At 43.3% G+C, this 18,058-nt stretch overlaps 1 protein-coding gene across 1 annotated transcript in view; it reads right to left on the bottom strand.

The window, feature by feature from the left end:
- The window catches only part of LAMB4 (laminin subunit beta 4), a 42,052-nt gene that overhangs the window by 21,939 nt on the left and 2,055 nt on the right, over nt 1–18,058 (bottom strand). Inside the window, exons 3-17 of the mRNA XM_051609072.1 lie at nt 15,026–15,161; nt 13,526–13,599; nt 12,678–12,866; nt 12,022–12,085; nt 11,272–11,486; nt 10,349–10,469; nt 9,688–9,876; nt 8,437–8,616; nt 7,501–7,607; nt 6,949–7,028; nt 5,792–5,942; nt 4,728–4,859; nt 2,749–2,934; nt 1,487–1,608; nt 717–837 (exon numbers count right to left, since the gene is read on the bottom strand). Of these exons, the coding sequence (XP_051465032.1) occupies nt 717–837; nt 1,487–1,608; nt 2,749–2,934; nt 4,728–4,859; nt 5,792–5,942; nt 6,949–7,028; nt 7,501–7,607; nt 8,437–8,616; nt 9,688–9,876; nt 10,349–10,469; nt 11,272–11,486; nt 12,022–12,085; nt 12,678–12,866; nt 13,526–13,599; nt 15,026–15,161 (2,067 nt within the window). The remainder of the gene's footprint in view (nt 1–716; nt 838–1,486; nt 1,609–2,748; nt 2,935–4,727; nt 4,860–5,791; nt 5,943–6,948; nt 7,029–7,500; nt 7,608–8,436; nt 8,617–9,687; nt 9,877–10,348; nt 10,470–11,271; nt 11,487–12,021; nt 12,086–12,677; nt 12,867–13,525; nt 13,600–15,025; nt 15,162–18,058) is intronic.

Here is an 18,058-nt window from a genome sequence, read left to right as displayed (position 1 = left end):
GATAGACGCTCAGAATTGGTTTTGCTTCATTGCCACGTTGATGGCTCCAAAAGCAGTATCTGGCCCGTTTTTACTTGTAACACTGAGACAGAAAAATCAGGTGAAGGTTCTATGTCCAACTATGGCCAACAGCTGTCAGGTCCAGTTCTACAGAAGTAATTAGAGGAACGGACTTAAAAATATTTTTCTCAAGAGAAGGACCCAAAACTTACACCCAATTTCTCAGTTGGTGGAAACTTAGGAAATGTCTTAGAGCTGATTCCTGGGAAAGTACAGAGCTTATTTTACTTTTCCAATGTGATCTTTAAATAGACCTGCAATTTTTCATTAGACAAATTTTTAAAAAAAACTAAGTGATGAAGAACTGTATGAATTTATATGCCTAACCACAGCATCTTGTCAACATTTGTGGAGTGAGCTCATAATAAATTAGTAACAGATAAAGATACATACTCTGAATATTAACATAGGCAACAAGAATCACTTGATAAGCTATTATGGTATTGCTCCATGAAAATTAAACCAGACACAATTCTCTTTCCATACAAAAACATGCAAACACAGTGCCAATGGAGGTAAGCAGAAGCACACTTCCCTGAATTTCTATTCAAATACACTCTAAATAATTTTAAAATATTTTTAGCAAGTCTGTGTAATAAATAAAAATCACATTGATATAAATATAGCCTCAAGGGAATTGTGACAGAACTACTCACTGAGTCAATCAGGATGAATGATTTCACTTTTGGGTCAGAGGCAGAGGGCTGAGAAAAATACACATCCACAGAGTATTCTGTTCCTGGCTCCAGGCAGACTGGAGTTTGCAAAAGTGCGATCCTGTTCAGCAGAAATAAAGCACAGTTATAGCCAGCAGTTGGGACAAGGCAAGTTTATGGGATGTTGTGAGCTCTCCCTTCCCTGTGGGGAGCAAACACAGCCCTGCTGCTGCAGGCTTTGGTAAAGCTGCATGATTTATGTCTGGATAATTCACCCAGCACAATTTAAACCTGGTGAGATTAAGCTGAGAATGGCAGGTTTTACTACTTCAAGCAAAGGAACGTGCAACTCACTGCTCATATTTGTCCTTTCCTGTCCCTGTCTGATCCCATCCTCTTGGTTCCTCTCTAATATTTATATAGGTCCAAGTTGAAAAGCTGGTTTTGAAAATAGGCTAGGACAGTGACTTTTAATCAATATTTCCTTTCTATACTAAAATAGCTGCAGCTGGAACTTCGCCAAAGTGACATCTGACCCCACCAGGATCCCAGGCCGCTCTCCTGGCTTGGGCAAACCTTTGCCAGGCTGCAGACTGGAGCTTTAGACTCTTCCGTAGAGCCACGTGGTGCTGTGGTGTGACAGCAACGGGAAAGGCCACACATATGATTCTAATATTCCCAATTTTCCCACACATTTCTTGCTCTGCAGTGCTTCAGTAAGAGATTTGGATGCAGAAAATCTACAGGCAAAAGGACAAGTATAGTCAGACCTTTTAGCTGCTGGGAGAGGCAATGCATGTGGCTCCTGTGAAAGGCCCTTGCTCTTGCAGCCTTGACTTGACAGAACTCCAGCAGGCTGGATGGCAACACTTGCTACCCAGTCTTCCAAGGACTATAAACAAAGGACAAAAAATTACGGTCATTTTTCATATCTGAAAAACCCACTTCCTTTTTACCAGGGTTAGTGAAAACCATCTGAATGACTGCACTCTGCAGTGACAACACAGATTTTCTCTTTGTTCTTTATAGGAGTGAAAAAAAATGATGTTATTTGTGAAAAATGCATTGCGTTTGCAATGGCTAATTGAAGAGCAGAGATGGAAATGGGACCTCAGCTGGTGCAATTGGAAATAAGTTCTGTTAAAATCATTGGAGTAGTTTCCTTTCTTAGCACAACGTTGTCCTGGAGATATCCTTCAATATCCGCCTCCTCTTACATCTAATAAGGAATAACAAACATAAAAGACTTTGTAACAAATGTCTTTATAATTCAACTGTTTAGTCCTTAGAAGGAAAAAGCTACATCAAACCAGCCCACTGCAAAATGGTTCTCACATTTTAAGACACTGGGAGTTTTGTTTGCCTCAGAATAACAGTAAGAGAAGATAATACAACTGACAGAAGTAGGATGTCAAGTGGCGGGATTGTCCCAGGGAGCTGCAAAGAGAAAGAGCAAGGCACGTACATATACTGGCACCCATAAAACACTTGTCAGTGTTTTTGAAGACATGGGTGAGGACTTGGGTTTTACCATATCTGGGTTAACATATTTCCCTAGACATATTTTCATCACTGAGGAATTTTGTCCAGGCAAAAAGTAAGATGTTGGCTATTTTGCTACAATTGCCACACATCTCAGAACCCAGCTGAAGCAAGTGGGAAGCTGCATAGCTGCAAATGCCCAGGATCCACTCCTGTCTGCCTACATTTTCCTGCCCCAAAAATCCCAGCTATAAATACAAGATGCCCATCTAAATGGAGTTGCATTTTGCATGTGTCTGATTTGTGAGCAGTGCAAGCAAAGGTACCAAAAGAGGAACTCCAGAAGAGGAAAGCTTAGAAAACACTTGTAGTGCTGGTTTTTCAGATTTGAGTGGAAAGGGCTAAAGGGATCAGTGGAGGGCATGTTGTTTGATAAGGATGAAAAGGCAAAAAAATGTAAAGAGTGGGACAAGTTGCTGCATCCTATTATTGACAAAATAGACCCTTCATCTGTCACAACATCACAAGACACACAAGACATCACAAATACCTCAGGCTCATAACGGATTGTGATATCAAAGTCCATGGCAAAGGGAACGTTGCTGATGGTAAATCTGAGCCCGGCTCCGCTGGGAACGCGGGCAAAGCCGGGTCCTGTCCATGTGACTGACCGACCAGCGCTGGGCGGCCTGAAAACCACGGCCACAGCCGAGTCCTGTCCCACCTGCATCACACCCTGCAAAGACATACCGACATTTTCAACAATGCAGAGTCAAATTATAAATAAACAAACTCAGAAAAAAAAGAAAGAAAGTATTTTACCTTGTTGTTTACTTATTTTGGGCATCAGTCAGCCCGTTTTCTGAACAAGCTCAAGATGGACAATCAAAGAACTCTCCCAAATGTAGGATGTTTAGGGTCACATATAAAGAAAATCTTCTTAAAGCTTTGCATCAACAACAATGAGAGGGAATAGAATAAACCATCCATCTCTGTGTATCTGGCATCTCCAAGCATTCACATTGCAAACCTCAAACAGATTTAGCTTGATTTCATCCATGGCTGGACTTCTCATTATGAGCTGAATAAATACATTTCAATACTCACAATGACAAAGCTGGCAGCATTTAAATGATGTAGGTACTGTGTTAATGCCTTGGTAAACTTGTCGGAAAATGGAAAATGTTCTGGTTTGGTGGGTTTTTTGGTAGCGGGGGAAGGGCCACAGGAGGGGCTCTGTTAAGAAGCTGAGAAGCTCCCCCTGCTCCAAAACCAGCCAAGAAGCCATTAGAGGGACAATAGATGCACCTCAGCGATTAACACTCAAAAGAACGGAGATAACAACTGAGCAGAGAAGGAGGGAGAGGAGAGCTGTGCTGGAGGAGGAGAGCGGTGCTGGTGGTTGGTGAGGAAGAAGGGGAAGAAGGTGCCCAAGCAGAAGTTTCCCTGCAACCCATGGCGAGATGGCAGCTGTCCCCTTGCACTCGTGGAGGAACGTGCTGGAACATTCCCTGAAGGTGCCAGGAGAGGTGAACTTGGCTGGTGGACTTGGATTTTGTGGCCAGAGGATTTGCTGCCTGTGGGCTCTGATTGTGCAGCTTTGGAAGACCCCGGCACCAGGGGAGTTTGTTCCCGAAGGAGCCCGTGACTCTGCGGGAAGCCCAGGCTGGAGCAGCTCCGGACCTTGTGGGAAGGACTCATGAAGGAGAGGTTTGTGGAGGACTCTCTCCCATGGGAGGGACCCCGTGGGGAAGCAGGGAAGGATGGTGAGGAATCCTTCTTCCTGAGGAGGAAGGAGCAGCAGGAACCACCAGCCTGTGAACTGACTCTAAACCCCATCCCCATCCCCCTGTGCCGCTGGGGGGAAGGAGGGAGAGAAACCGGGAACAAAGTGATTTGGGCCCAGGAAGAAGGGAGGGGTGGGGTAACATATGCAAGCTCTGCTCTTTGTGTTGTCTGTGTCTTGGGTGTGTTTGATTAGTGTGAAATGAAATTATTTTTTTCCCCAAATTGAGTCTGTTTTGCCTGGGACCTTAATCAGTGAAGAACCCTCCTTGTCCTTTGTCTCAACCCGTGAGCTTTGTCCTCCTCATCCCAGTGGGGGGGGTGGGGGGGGTGGGAGGGGAGTTGAGTGAGCAGCCAAGGGGCTGTCCCTTTCTTGTTGTGTTGGGCCCAAACCATGACATAACGTCGAGTCAGCCAGGAGAGAGACAAGGAACCACGACAGAAAATGTTGGAAATGTCTTGCAAGCAAAACAATTAAAAAAGAGGTCTTATCTTTCATAGGGGCTCTTCTCCTTCTAAACAATTAATTGAATCTAAGTCTACAATGGCAATGGACATAGTAGAGCAAACCTGTCAACGTGAATTATAAAATGTCTGACCCAACTGTGTACCAAAAAAAAATTATGTCGTGTCAGGACTGCAATGTCTAGGACTGCAAATGCCACAAGCCCAGACACTTCTCTCTCACAAAATAAAGTTTTAGTATTAGGTGCAATTCTAGGTTCAATTCAAGCACCATTTTACCTGTTCCAGTCCAGATTTTCTTACACTTCGTTTCTTGCTCCTGTTTAACACAATCTTTCCATTTTCAATCATAAACTCATAGCCTTGCTTCTGGAAGTAGATGTCACACCTTGGAAGACCACTTGGTTTAACCTGTGAAGTAATAAGAGAGCATCAGCACCCTCTCAAAAATTTTGAATGGTAGGAAAGCAGCTAAATTAAAATCTACATTCTTAAAACAAGCTCTGTTCTCTGCTGGGTGAAACTCTAAACTATGGCCCAGCAGCTGCTGGAAACCCTTTTACCTCACCCCCTTAAAATTAACTTGCACTTCCTCTTAATAAGCTATGTCCCAGACATCTGTTTTCCATTTAATTATTGGACTGTAGGATGATTACTGGTTGTAATTATAGCTAAATATTTGTGGATGTGACCTGCAAATAAACATTTTTTTATTCTTCCTTCTCTATAGCTTCTGGACAACACATCTGAGAAGAATTGTTTGTAAAAGCAGAGACACAGACAGCAGAAGGAATGTGTTCCAGGCTTATACTCTGCATGGGGAAAAACTACCCCCATGTTCAGGGGGAAAAAATAAATGAAACTTAATTTTTCTTGAAACATTACAGACGGATGCCAAATTCCTGAGGAAATTGGGCTACAATCAGTGCCATTATATAAGGCAGCAGGAACAAGTCCAATGGAGCAGAGAGGAATTTGATTCTTCCCCTGTTGGAGATTCCCAGAAATATCCCAGCTCATGATAGCTGTTTGCAAGTCACTTTCCTCTAGTTTAAATAATTAAATTAATTTCTCTAATTCATGCTACACTAGCTCATATTTGAGGAGCAGCAGGGACAGCTTTGCAGGTCACACCATGCTGTAGCCACTGTCCCTCAGTAAGAGTTATGTCCACGAAGAACAAGGCTGAACTGAGGGTGGTCAAGAGACTTGCTTTGTATCTTCCTGCTAAAGAGCTGCTCCAGCTGCTCCCTGAGCAAGGGCTCCTCTCCTCAGCCTCAGCTCCTGTGCACCACTGCAGGCGTCCCCTCTCAGTATGGCATCTAAAAAGCCAAACTACATACCAAGGGTGCAGAGCCAGACAGGGGCTTTGCATGTTCAGCTTCATAAATATAATAATCCAGGGGTAAAAAGAAGTAGCCTGGGGCTGGCTCGTTACACTGGCGGCTCACGATGTTGGGAAGACACTTGCACTGACCATCCTTTGGTGAGCACCTAGGGTAAGAGTGGGTGAAGGGAGGACATCAGAGTGTGGCATGGCTGGGTCCCCACAGCATGAGAGCAGCTCAGCTCCACCCTTGTTTCAACTTTTCATTTCTGCCACTGTTACTTAGCCTCTCCTGCTAAATTTCGGCCTACCACCCACCCCTTCTGTTTCCCCCTTCCAATGCTGGATTTATTCAATGCTACTTTTTCATCCCTGTGGGAGTGCAAAATGCTTTGTTTTTCTCCATCCATTCCATATCTGAAGCACAAATACTTTTGTTTCCTGAGCATTTGTTACTATTCCTGCAGCTATTTATTGTAACTGTTTGTATATCTATTGCTGTATGTATCACTATTCTTAAGTATCATGAGATCAGAAGGACCTTTAATGTGATGTGATATGTTAATTTTCATATACTTACACTCTTACTTAACACATCAGACGATTACTAGCTTTGATTTTACCTGCTCACAAAGAGCTGCTCTATGGCATTGGACTATGTGCTTCTGTGTCTGAAGTCTAACAGCAGTAGTGAAGACCCCTGGCCAACAAATTCCTGAAGGAACCCAACTCAAACCAGGCTTGCTTCTGAAATTATATATTTTTAATAGGAGCAAATATGACAGGAAAAAAAAAAAAAAAGAAGAAGATATTCATAGCTTGTAAAATAGATGTACAAAGCTAAGTTAAAAATGTAATCTCTATCTTACTTGTAATTTCTATTAATATTAGGGCTTTTAGTTCTTTCAAACCATGCAGTTTATATTTTATATTAAACAAAACTTGACTCAAGCTGACTCAAAGTTGGTTTCAAAAGAAAAAGGTAAATCCCCTTCAGAAACACAAATAAATTTCAATGATCCCAACATAACTTTACACCATCTGTTTGTGATGAAATTATGTCTACAGCCTGTTTTCCCATTTGTACCAAGACTCTAGTAACCTAATTAGAAAGTGTAGCCTAAGAGTTAATAAAAATTAAAACAAAGATAAAACTTAAGAACATCAACTTACAAGTTATTCTGGGATCCACCAATGTCACAGTCACATGGAGAACAGCCATGCAAGCTGTTGCCAAGACCCCAGTATCCTACCTGGGGAAAAAAGAAAGTGAAATATTTTTTATGATAGGTATTTAAGTATGTAAAGCACAAGAGAACTTATTCCCCATGATGAACAATGTTCTGGAACACTCCTGGGCTGCATGCCTGTGCTTGGCCACGGGAGATTGCCTCTCGTACCAGATTGCATGGGCACTCAGTCACTGCAAGAACCAGATATTTACCCATTTGCTCAAGCAAGTTGCTCTGTAAACAGTAAAGATGGCCTGAGAACATGATTTTGCGTTTTCTTTCATTCCTGGGAGTGTTCCTCCTAGTGCAATGTGATGGCACAAACGTTTGCAAGCAGTAAAAAAGAACCAGACATGTCAATGCAAAATGGGAGCATACAGCTGTCAGATTATCTTGAATTTTGACTAACTGTTTACTTTTCTGGCAATGAAGAGGTGGGAGGTGGGACTTCTACAACCACAGGCAGAAGTAGGAACAAAACCTGAGTACGTACGAGGCACTGGTCGCAGCGCGGCCCCGCGGCGAAGCGCTGGCAGAGGCAGTGTCCGGTGTCGGGACGGCAGGCGGGGGAGAGGCTGCCCGCGGGGTGGCAGCTGCAGGCTGCGGGGAGAGAAACCCCCCGTCACCTCTGCGGGTCGCGCTGATGGCAGCAGGGCTGGGGTTCGCTTTCCATGTGGCATCAGTGCGACAGGCAGTCTCTGTCCTGCAGACAGATGCTTTGCGGATGGACATGCCCTGGCACCCTGCAGCCTGACGGCTGCCCCTGGGGAATGGAGCGTTTTCTCAGGGAGACCCTGGGAAACACCCGTTTCCTCGGGACGCTCTCGGGGGGCAGCAGGGGCGCTGCAGAAGTCGGGTGCAGTGGTTTGTTTGCCGTGTGCTGATCCACACCGCGCAGTCCTTGCACATTGCTGGCTGCCGTGCTGTGGGCATAACCTGCTCACAAGCCCGGAGTGTGCCTGGGTAGGGGCGGGATGTGTTTTCCAGTGAGCTTTGCTCGGAGGAACAGCTGGCTGGAAGTTCTTAGGTCAAGGCAGCAGCTCCTGCCACCTCTGCATTGCACCGTGCAGTGCAGTCTGAGTATCCTAACAGTGATTCCTGGGATCCCCTCTCTGGCTTTTCAATCACCCCTGTGCTGATTTTGATTAAAAAAATATTTTCATGTGTTTTAAATTAAATAGAATATTTAACAATGCTTCTGTTAACGACAGCCTGATCCATTAGAATATACTATGTATTCTGCAAGTGATTTTGCATCTTTTCCATCCCAGATGCTGCACGAGGTACATTAAATTACATTGACATTAAATTATAGTAGGCAACTGGGTCTTTTTGTCAAGCAGGTAGCACCTGCGCATGGTTATCTGTGCGTTCAGCTGCCTCCGTGTTACAAGTGCTTTGGAAAGAACAGAAGAGGGGGTTTACATACGCTGGCAGCCCAGAGGGTCACTGCCACTCAGCCCGAAGTAGTTGTCCCTGCACTTGTCACAGCGCACACCCTCCACGTTCTCCTTGCACCGGCACCGACCCGCCACCGTGCCCAGGGCCGCGTCTGTGCGGCTCTCGCACGCGCCGCTGTGCAAGGTGCCCTCTGGGTCACAGTTGCAGGCTACAGCCATGGTCAAGGAGACAGATAAAAAAAGAACATTCAGATATAAGCATGAAAGTACAACTACAGAGCTGCAAGTAGGCACAACTTCAGGGTTCTTGGGAAGATGAGAGACGTTCATCCATGCTCGCTGTGTTGGATGCTTTACAGTTAATACACAGCTGCTGTTAAGAAATACTTGGAGAATGTTTCCAAAGTTTACTGCTTCTCTGCAGGAGAGTTAGTCTTCACTTTAGTAGAAATATACCCTTTGCTTTGGGTAGAAATAGGGATTACTCGTCCCCTCCCTCCACAGTGCCTGGGGAGGGTCCTGTAAGTATAAATTATAACTTTGGGGATGTTCTCATGAAAGCTGCAGGGTAGCAGAGGGATACCAATTGTGAGCCACCTTACTAATGTTGGTCTGAGCTGGCCATGGCTGAATTACTTCCTGGAAGCAATGGATGCAGCAGGTAACACTGCCTTCATGAGACATCCTGATTTTTGCTAAAGTACTACTCATTTCTCAAAGTAGATCTGACATCTGCCACACCACTTCCCCAGGTAATCTTTGCTTGGCTCCTTAACAACTTATCATGCCCACCAATTACTACAATTAAACTATACTCAGAGCATTTTTTCCCCTCCTATGTTAATACTGAATTTAGCTCATCCTTCAGAAGGGCTTTCATGCCTGAAAGCTTATTTTTCTTACATATGGCAGGCATCTAGCAACATTCATTGCTCCTCACATCATTTTGCACATCTCCTGTAATCCCTGAGTATTGCAGAAGCAACAGCACTAATACTAGCCATATTTACACTGATACTGTTCAAGAAAGATTATAGTCCTGCTGGATTTCAAAGCTGACTGCAGCAATGAGTTGGAATATGCAGCCCTTTTCACAATGCTGGTTCAAGGATGCCATCATGCAACTACTTTATAAAGCAGTTTGGATGTTATAGGTTTAGTAACATTTTTACAACCCTATGAACATTAAAGAACGGAGATACTATAAGGTTCAGAGCAAAGAAAACCAGAATCACCCTGTTTTGAGTCATTCTTACAGATGCTAAAGAAGCAAAGCTTACGGAGGCACGCGTGGGGGTCCGAGATGACTTTGAGTGGGTCTTGGTAAAAGAAACGTCTGCACTGGTCACAGTGTTGCCCTGTGGTGTTGTCCTGACAGTCCTCACAAACACCACCACTGACCCCACCACTGGCCTGGTACACGGCCATGTCAAAGTGGCATCTTCCAGAGTGGCCGTTGCAGTTACACCCTGAAACCAAAACAAAAAGTGGGGCATTTTGTACCATGACTCCTATTGATGTCACCCTGCCACCATTGCTGTCTACCATTAACATGGGGTTGCTTGACATTCATACGATTTCAGTGCCCCAGCAAGATTATAACTTCCCAGGCTTTGTGCTTTACAGCTGGAGAAAAACACTGGAGGCATGACAGAACTGGGCCATGCTCCTGGAAAAATACCCATGCAGGTGAATGCTCCTGACACACAGTGGGAAATACTGCTCCACTGAAGAAAGACTGAGCTGAATATTTGTTACAAAACTTAATATATTATTCTTATCTATCCTAGATTACTCATTATTGTGGAAATAAATAATTTAGCCTCCCAGAAACCCATCCATCCCATTATGCATTGTGCTGGGATTGCCCTACACCTCCCTCCCCCAGCTATTGAAAGCTATTGAAAGCTATTGAAAAGGAAAATAATATGTTTGAGTTACGTTTGCAAGCATTATCTTGTGCCCCTTCAGCTGGTCTCCAGGGAGCATCATTGTAAAAATCTTTACATCTTTCACAAGAAAAACCTTCAGTATTATGGTGGCAGATGCATCTCCCATGGACCTGCAATGCAGTGAGAACAGAGAGGAGGTGAGGTGACAGGAGAAGAGAAGGAATAGAGGAGAGAAGATATGTGCTCAAGGTATGCCAGCAAGATCAGGAAAATTCAAAGCTCTTTGGCTCCCTCAGCTGACATAATTCCCAATTTATCTTAGTAAAAGGTTTTGAGAATACCTGCAAACTTTAACCAGTAAGTTTTAAAGTCACTGAGCAATATTTAGGAAAAAACCCCACAACTTCTAGAGATATCAAAGGAGACTACATCTGTCTCCACACATCTCTATGTCAAGATACATATTTTCCAGGAGAAAAAACCTCTTGTTCCCAGAAGAAAAGAATTCACAATCATGTTCCTAAATTTTTTAATAATCCGTTTTTCATGGATTAGCTTTGCACTATCAGCTATTTGTGCCAATGGCTCCTCTCCTGCTGCAGAACCCCTGAGCCCAGCTGGAGTATGGAATGCACCCAACAAGTGGCCATTCAAGTCTGCACACACCACAGGCTACTTATTGCATTACATTTGCACCATTACAGCTCTGGTATTTTGCTGCTATTTTCAACATGTCTTGTCCCAGTTGCTTTTGAAACACCACATTAGTGCTAACAAAGAGACAGCTTCTGAGCACTCCAGCTCACGTTTTTAAAGGAAGAAGCTGTATTGAAATATTTTACAACTTGCAGTTGCAGTTGGCAAATGAAACGGTCATCAGAGATCTTCTTTCTTCTTCCTCCCTCCATCTCATCCTTCCCCCACAATACCAGGTAGGGACTGCCCTTGTTGGAGACAGTGTTAGTGACACACCATTCCAGACTGATGGAAAACATCTCCCCGCAGATTCTGCACAGGGTCACACTGGCTGGCATGACCATTGCAAAAGCAGCTGCCCCGCACGACCATCTCATAGACAGCATAGTAGTACTTCTCAAGGGGATCACTGTGCCTTCTTCCAAGCAGAGCATCCCCAAGGGTGTGGAGTTTAGTAAAATTGATCCTTAGGTTTGTCAGTGTAATGAGCTCTGGAAGAAAAGAAATCAAAATCCCAAGTTCACATGAAGATGAAAAGTACGAAATCTGCAGCTTGGATCAGTCATCCAAGAATTACCCCACACTGAAGAAACAATGAAAATTATGTAATATTGGCCAAGACCAGAAACCCGCACAGTGCCAGGGCACAGACCCACTCCTGGCACACAGCTGTGTGTTGGTATGGCTGTGGCTAGGGCCAACCTGTATTTTCTCAGTCACTCTCTGCCTGAGTTCATGTACAGCTCTGGAACTGCTCCCAAAAGGCAGTGTAGATTGGGCCACTTGATCCCAGAAAGAAAGATAGTCCAGCATGTGCATGAACTCTTCAGAGCTGTGCTGTTTCCCTCAGGGCTACAGAACAAGATTAGCCCATTTTATTTATTAATAAAGATGTCTCCCTAAGATCTTCTGGTACCTAATTTTCAACATAATTGACTTACACCAGTCTCAGCCTTTCACCATTTCAGTGTACAAAACAAGCAACACCAGCAAAGTATCTCTGGAGGAAACCTGTACTGTCCATACCTTGAATATATGGCACATATGGATTTTCTATTTCAAAGCTGGGATCCAAAGCTTTTAAAACAACCTGCAAAACAAATGAGCACAGCTCTATAGATCACTGAAGCTATTATTTTTGCATACGAAATCTGAAGCCCATTAGTTACAAATGCCACTTTACTGATCTCATAAAAGAAAAAACAAATGGCTCTGGCTCTGATCCAGTAAGTGTCCTCACCCTTTCCTCCTGGCCTTGGCTGAGCAAGGCAAAAAGATCTTTTGGTAGATTGATGAGCCAGGAGGAAGGAGAAGCAGTGCCCTAGAGTGATGTAGAGATGGGATCAGAATTTATCAAAGGGATCAAAGGACAGGCCCCTGCCTTTAGCAGCAAAGGCTGAGGGACAGTCAAGAGCTCTTATGAAGGGGACTTCCATATGAATTTGGAAAGCAGGAAGGAGCAGTATAAGGTTTTGTACAAGGCGCTTTATGAGTTCATTTGGATGTGAAACTGAGGTAAAGTGCAGTGTTTGTCTTTCCCTCTTACTTCAGAAAAGTCAATAGCACTTCTTGTCTCAATGCCTCTATAAGCAGATCTGACGGAGACAGACAAGAGCCCCTCAGCACCAGAAAAATAGCCACATATGACCTGAGCTCATACAAACAGAGACACTTGGCAATACCTCTCCTCCAGTGGAGGGCTCGATGTCTGAATATCTTGAATCACAAATGACGTCTCCTACGCTTTTTGCCGGACCAGAGGAGATGTTGGGAAAAGAAGCTGCACAGTCCTGTGCAAAATATCTAAATGCCTTCCAGGTCTGACCGAAGTCGGTGGAGCGCTCAACCAGCATTGCTGCAGGCCGAAACGTCTGCAAGAAACATTATTTCAATAATTCTTTAACCAGGCGTTGGTAAAACATCTCAGGGGTTGTTCCACTGACATTCCTTTTTGGGGGATGCCAACAGCTGCCAACTAAAATTCTGTGTTTGAGAGCTTGCAGGCTCCCTACAGGGCTGCTGCGCTGGTTACATGATTCACTGAAAAAAACAGATACCTCACCTGAACTCTCTCAGCAAAAGGGTATGGCAGTCTTCCACATAGGTATAAGAGTACTTTCCAAGTGAGGAAGTTTACCATAACAATGTAGGAATGTTGTAGAAAAAGAATTGTAACCATCTGGATCATAATGGCTAGGCATGAGAAGAGTGAATTAAACTTGAAAGAGCAACCTCAGTTCAGAAATGTCCTAAATTTTTAACTTTTAATTTTGCAATTTATTTATTTCAGCTTTAATTCTCCTATTTATAGAAAATAGGGCCAGAAGGCTCATGAATAGGAAGCTATTCAGTGTATCCTCCTCCCCTAAGGCAGGATCAACTATAACTTAACCATACTTGACAGGTGTTTATCTTGCCTGCTCTTACAAACCTCTAAAGATGGAGCCTTCACTGCCTCTCTAAGCAATTTATTCCTGTGGTTAAGTAATTAGTATATAACATTACATAAAAGCTCTGGTAAAAGATGTACCTTAAAAGTCAGGATAAGATGGCTGAACTGGAATAAAGTTTCTAGGTCCAATCTAATGCTGACATGGTCAACACCTGAAAAGAGAAGGAAAATGAAGAGCACAATGCGCACATCAGTGGGGTAGCTGAGACAGCTTTCCTGAGGGGAATTCAGAGATTCCTTTTCCAGCACAGCAGCTAGGCTCTCTAGTGCATTCCCTGTGCTCAAACCTGGTGTCCAGCTGGATCACTCTCTCCAGGGCAATGTGATGCTCTGCCTTTCTGGCACTGGCACCAGCAATGCTGCATGTCAGTGAGACTGCAGGGATGGTCAAAGGTCCCATTCAGGCTGAACTGTAAGTGATGGTGATGGTAAAGTTCTCAGTTGACATGTTCCTCTATCCAGAAATAAATTTTTTTTTAAATCTATCAAAATAATTTGCTTATTTCTAAGAAAAAAATGAAACCAAATAAAAATACTGAGGTTCTTCCTGCTAAACAGATTTGTTAAACCCTTCTATAATGCTAGAGCTGAAATATTTCATAAGCATAGCTATCACACCAGGTATCTTCCAAAATTATAACAAGTGTGGGCAAAACCCTCATAATTCACACGTTCTCTATGGAGAATTGCAGGACCTCAGCTGATATCCCTGTTGTTCACATCTACATGCAGCATCGCAGGGCTCCTTCTGACCAGGCTGTACATGAGATCTCATCTCAGAAGAAAGATTGTGAGAGCAAGAAAAGATCCTCTCACAGCTGGCCCACAAGTTTACTGACTTTGATGGCCAAAACTGGTTCCTCACTAAACTCCATGAAAAAAAAACAAGTCTTATGAAACTTCCTTGGACACCCAAAGTAGGGGTAACATACTATCTTATTCTCTGCTGTAATTTACAACCAGACAAATATTTTTTATGTATCACTGTATGTCAAATAAGGTAGAGTAGATGCTAGTCCTCCTATCGTGCCTTCACAGAGAAACTGTAAGGATACTTGCATTGGTATCAGTGAAGAACTACTACAGAGAAGCTTGCAACAAAATTAACATGTGGTAATAAGGGTGTCGATAGCCAAGCTTAGTTTAATTATTTCCTAAAGTATTCATATTTTACACTGCAAGCACTTTTTTTTTTTTTTAAATGGATATTTGTGTTTTACATGTTGTGTCATTACACATTCTGTCATTACACAATTGTAGGCAAAAGTACCCTTTGCCACAAATCAATTTCCCTGAGAAGCAGACACTCTGTGAAAAACACATGGCCACCGTGTGTAACACAGCACTGCCCTGGGTCTTCTGGTCAGTTCTTGGAGATAAAATCTGTATGTTGAAAAACAGGATTTCTGAAATCCTCTACTGTTACACACCAATAGGTTTAAATCAGTCAGCATTAGTGAATCAAAGAATGGATGCATTTTTTTCTCATCTCTTCCTGAAGGCAATGTGATGAATCACAATTACATAAATAAATCTCAGAGTAACATTCTGCAGCAATATTTTCTCAGAGAAACTTACCATTTTCAGACTGCCACCACTTTTTTTTCCTATCAGGCTCAAATGTTGTGATAACATTTTCAATCATGTGACTGTTGTGCTGTGTATAGGGATTATATGGATATCTGGAATCACAGAGAAAGCACTTCTGTTCAGCCTAGAAAACAAAACAAACAGGATAGAAGATTTATTTGGTCTCTTCTCTAAAGATCTGGTGGATGTACACATTTATGTCATTGCAACATTGGACCCTGCTGCGTTGCTTTGGGTGCCTGTGCTTTTAATCACTCAGGCTTTCATATATAAGGGACAAGTCCAAGAAAATAACCATATGCACAAACCATGCATATAGTAAAATGTGGCCTCAGTTTGCCCCAGGAACTCTATAAACAACACATTTTTTCAGTTGTTGAAAGGGGATCACAGTAAGAGCAAAGGCAGAACTTTGTCAAGGTGTTGATTCTGGGTTTACCTGCCAGAAGGTTTGTTTTGCAAGAGTTTCTGGGGATAAGTTTATTTTTTTTAAATTGAGCTTTTTTATGTTTCATAAAGACTGTAGAAACTTTCAGCCAGACACAGCAGCGAGGAGGCAGAGGGGATACAAGGTCTTCCAAGATCTGAAGAAGCCTTGAAGAGAAACATTCACTACATCATTTATGCGGTTTTTTTTCATCTATCTTTTGCACATTTTCTAGCAGCTTGAAGACCCAGCCAGGAGTATCAGACAGGTGCTGTTGTACAAATGGAAGACAAAGCTGGATCCAGGTACAAACTAAGCAGTTGTTCTGGGCAGACACTCCCACCCCCACCACTGTCAGTGCCTTTTGTAGGCATAGGGAAACTGGAAAAGTTTAAAAACAAAACAAGGGAAGAAAATCAAAATGCCAATAGGATGGAAAGGTCTTCTGTGGAAGTGTGATGAGCACAAGGTGAGGGTGGCAACGATTAGCCAGTATCAGTGCTGAATGAGAGGCTTTTGTCTGCAAAAGGGCTTTCAAAGTGAGGGTGAGGAGCTTCTATTTGATGTGGTAAAGAGGGGGACTGATTGGGAGACAATAGTAGAGGTGACAAGGTTGACATGGTGGGCTGGGAGATGATCCGTGCTGAGCCTTGCAGACAAGCCCAAGCAGCATCTGATGGCAGCAGGCAGGGCCACAGGGGGGTGAACAGCAGTGGCTGCACCAGGGGAAGCCCAGGCTGGGCATGGGCAGATGGACTCCGAGGTTTGGGAAGAACCTGAGTGCGAAGAGTCAAGGATAAGCCAAAGTGGGAGGTGATGCCCAAGCTGTGTGCCTGGCTGGCAGGAATGCTGGCAGGGAGAAGGGGAGATGACACAGCACCCCAGAGTGAGCTGAAGGAGGAGGGACAGGTTTGGTGCCCTTGGCTGGGGGGCTGGCAGGGATGCTGCTGAAAATAAAAAGTGGAAGTTAGTGGCAGGAGATGGGCTGGAAATTACCCTGAAGGGGACAGGTGGAGAGGAACCCTGCCTGGCATGCTCAGGGTCTACAGAGAAGTATTAGAATGGTTTGGACATCTTTGTATTATGAAATCACCTGGGAATTATTAACATGGAAATAAACAGAGAGATACAGATTTACAGGTATTGTATAATTAATGTGTTTTAAACAGTATGATAAATGTATATTCTATTAAGTCATTCTATACCACACTTGACAGAGGTACAAGTGTACAACTCAGAAGATGAGAAACAAATACAAAAAATATCCTGTCATGTCATTTCACAAAGGTCTGGTAAGGAGAGCTCAGGTTATCAAAGCGTTTGGCAGGACTGTGCACAGCCACTCTCTGCTTTATATAGACATACAATATGACACTCAGTCAGCTTACGTTTAAGGTTGCTCCATAAACACCTTTTTGTGCCCCAAAGGACAAGCATGTGCATGTCCACATAAGGCAAGTCTGACAGATCCCATTTGCCTCTGAAGTGTGCAGCTATATACTCTCTTCAATACTGAGTTTTCTTTCCTTTCAAAATGTGCAATTAGTAAATCCAATCATAGGGCTAAAACCCACTTAACCTACATTTAGAAACACTAAGACACATTAAAGACTGAAGATTCTTTTCAGTGCTTCTTTTCAAACACAAAGCAGTTGAACTCTATTTTTTTTCAATCTGAATTCTCAATAAGACAACCCAGCTGAGTCCTGGATCTTGGCAGCTTTCCATATTGACTAAAACAAACTTTTACAAGTAAGGTTTGCTCTCATCATGACATCTGACACTGATCATCAGGAGGGGAAATGGGGGAGGAAGCATTTGGCTTTGAAAGGTGCAAAGCTTTCTGGCCTGCCTCCAGTGAAGCATTCACGAATGTGTGCTGAGAAAGAGAATTGAGTGGGACTCTGATATACCTTGGGTGACACACACATTTAAGGGGAGCTGTTACAGCAGATCACATTGCCAGAGCACAAGCCTCTATCCCTCAAGCTCTGCAAAGCAGCAGAGTTTGTAGCTCTCATCCTCTTCAGGAGACAGTCACCAGGGATCAAGATACATTGAAACAGCATTAAATCACAGGGACTATTGTGGAACAGCTGTTCCTTTTCATGAGTCTGTATTTATGAACTTCAAAGGATAAGTAAAAGCAAGTGAAAAATGAAATTTTTATTGCCCTTTGATCTTCTATTGAAAAGTGGGGGAGGGGAAGGCAGTCATCCAGCTAAGGGCAAGAAAGACAGTATCTCTGAGATGACTCTTTGTGCCCATCTACTGAGCAGTGCCAAGACTCAGAGCACAGCAATGAGTGAGTGTCCAGGATCCACTTGTTCAAACAACATGAGCAGCTCACAGGCTCTTTTGGAAGGAGAAAGAGATATTGACATTTTGCAGAAAACCATCGTTGAAATGTGTGCCACCTCAGTATGGCTGAGATTTGCACTGTAAATGTCTCACAGTGTTTTGCCAGAAGGTCATAAACTGTTGTTATTTTCAATTGCTTATAAACTAAGCAGTCTTGTATTAATTTTTGCTTCAGCCTAAGCTGGTATTTAATGAAAATATTTCTATTTAGTGACATTTAGCCCAGTGGGGCC

This window comes from Apus apus, chromosome 1 (assembly GCF_020740795.1).
Source record: "Apus apus isolate bApuApu2 chromosome 1, bApuApu2.pri.cur, whole genome shotgun sequence".
Classification (NCBI taxonomy): domain Eukaryota; kingdom Metazoa; phylum Chordata; class Aves; order Apodiformes; family Apodidae; genus Apus; species Apus apus.
Note: the sequence above shows the minus strand (reverse complement) of the source record. Positions and strands in the feature narration are given on the sequence as shown.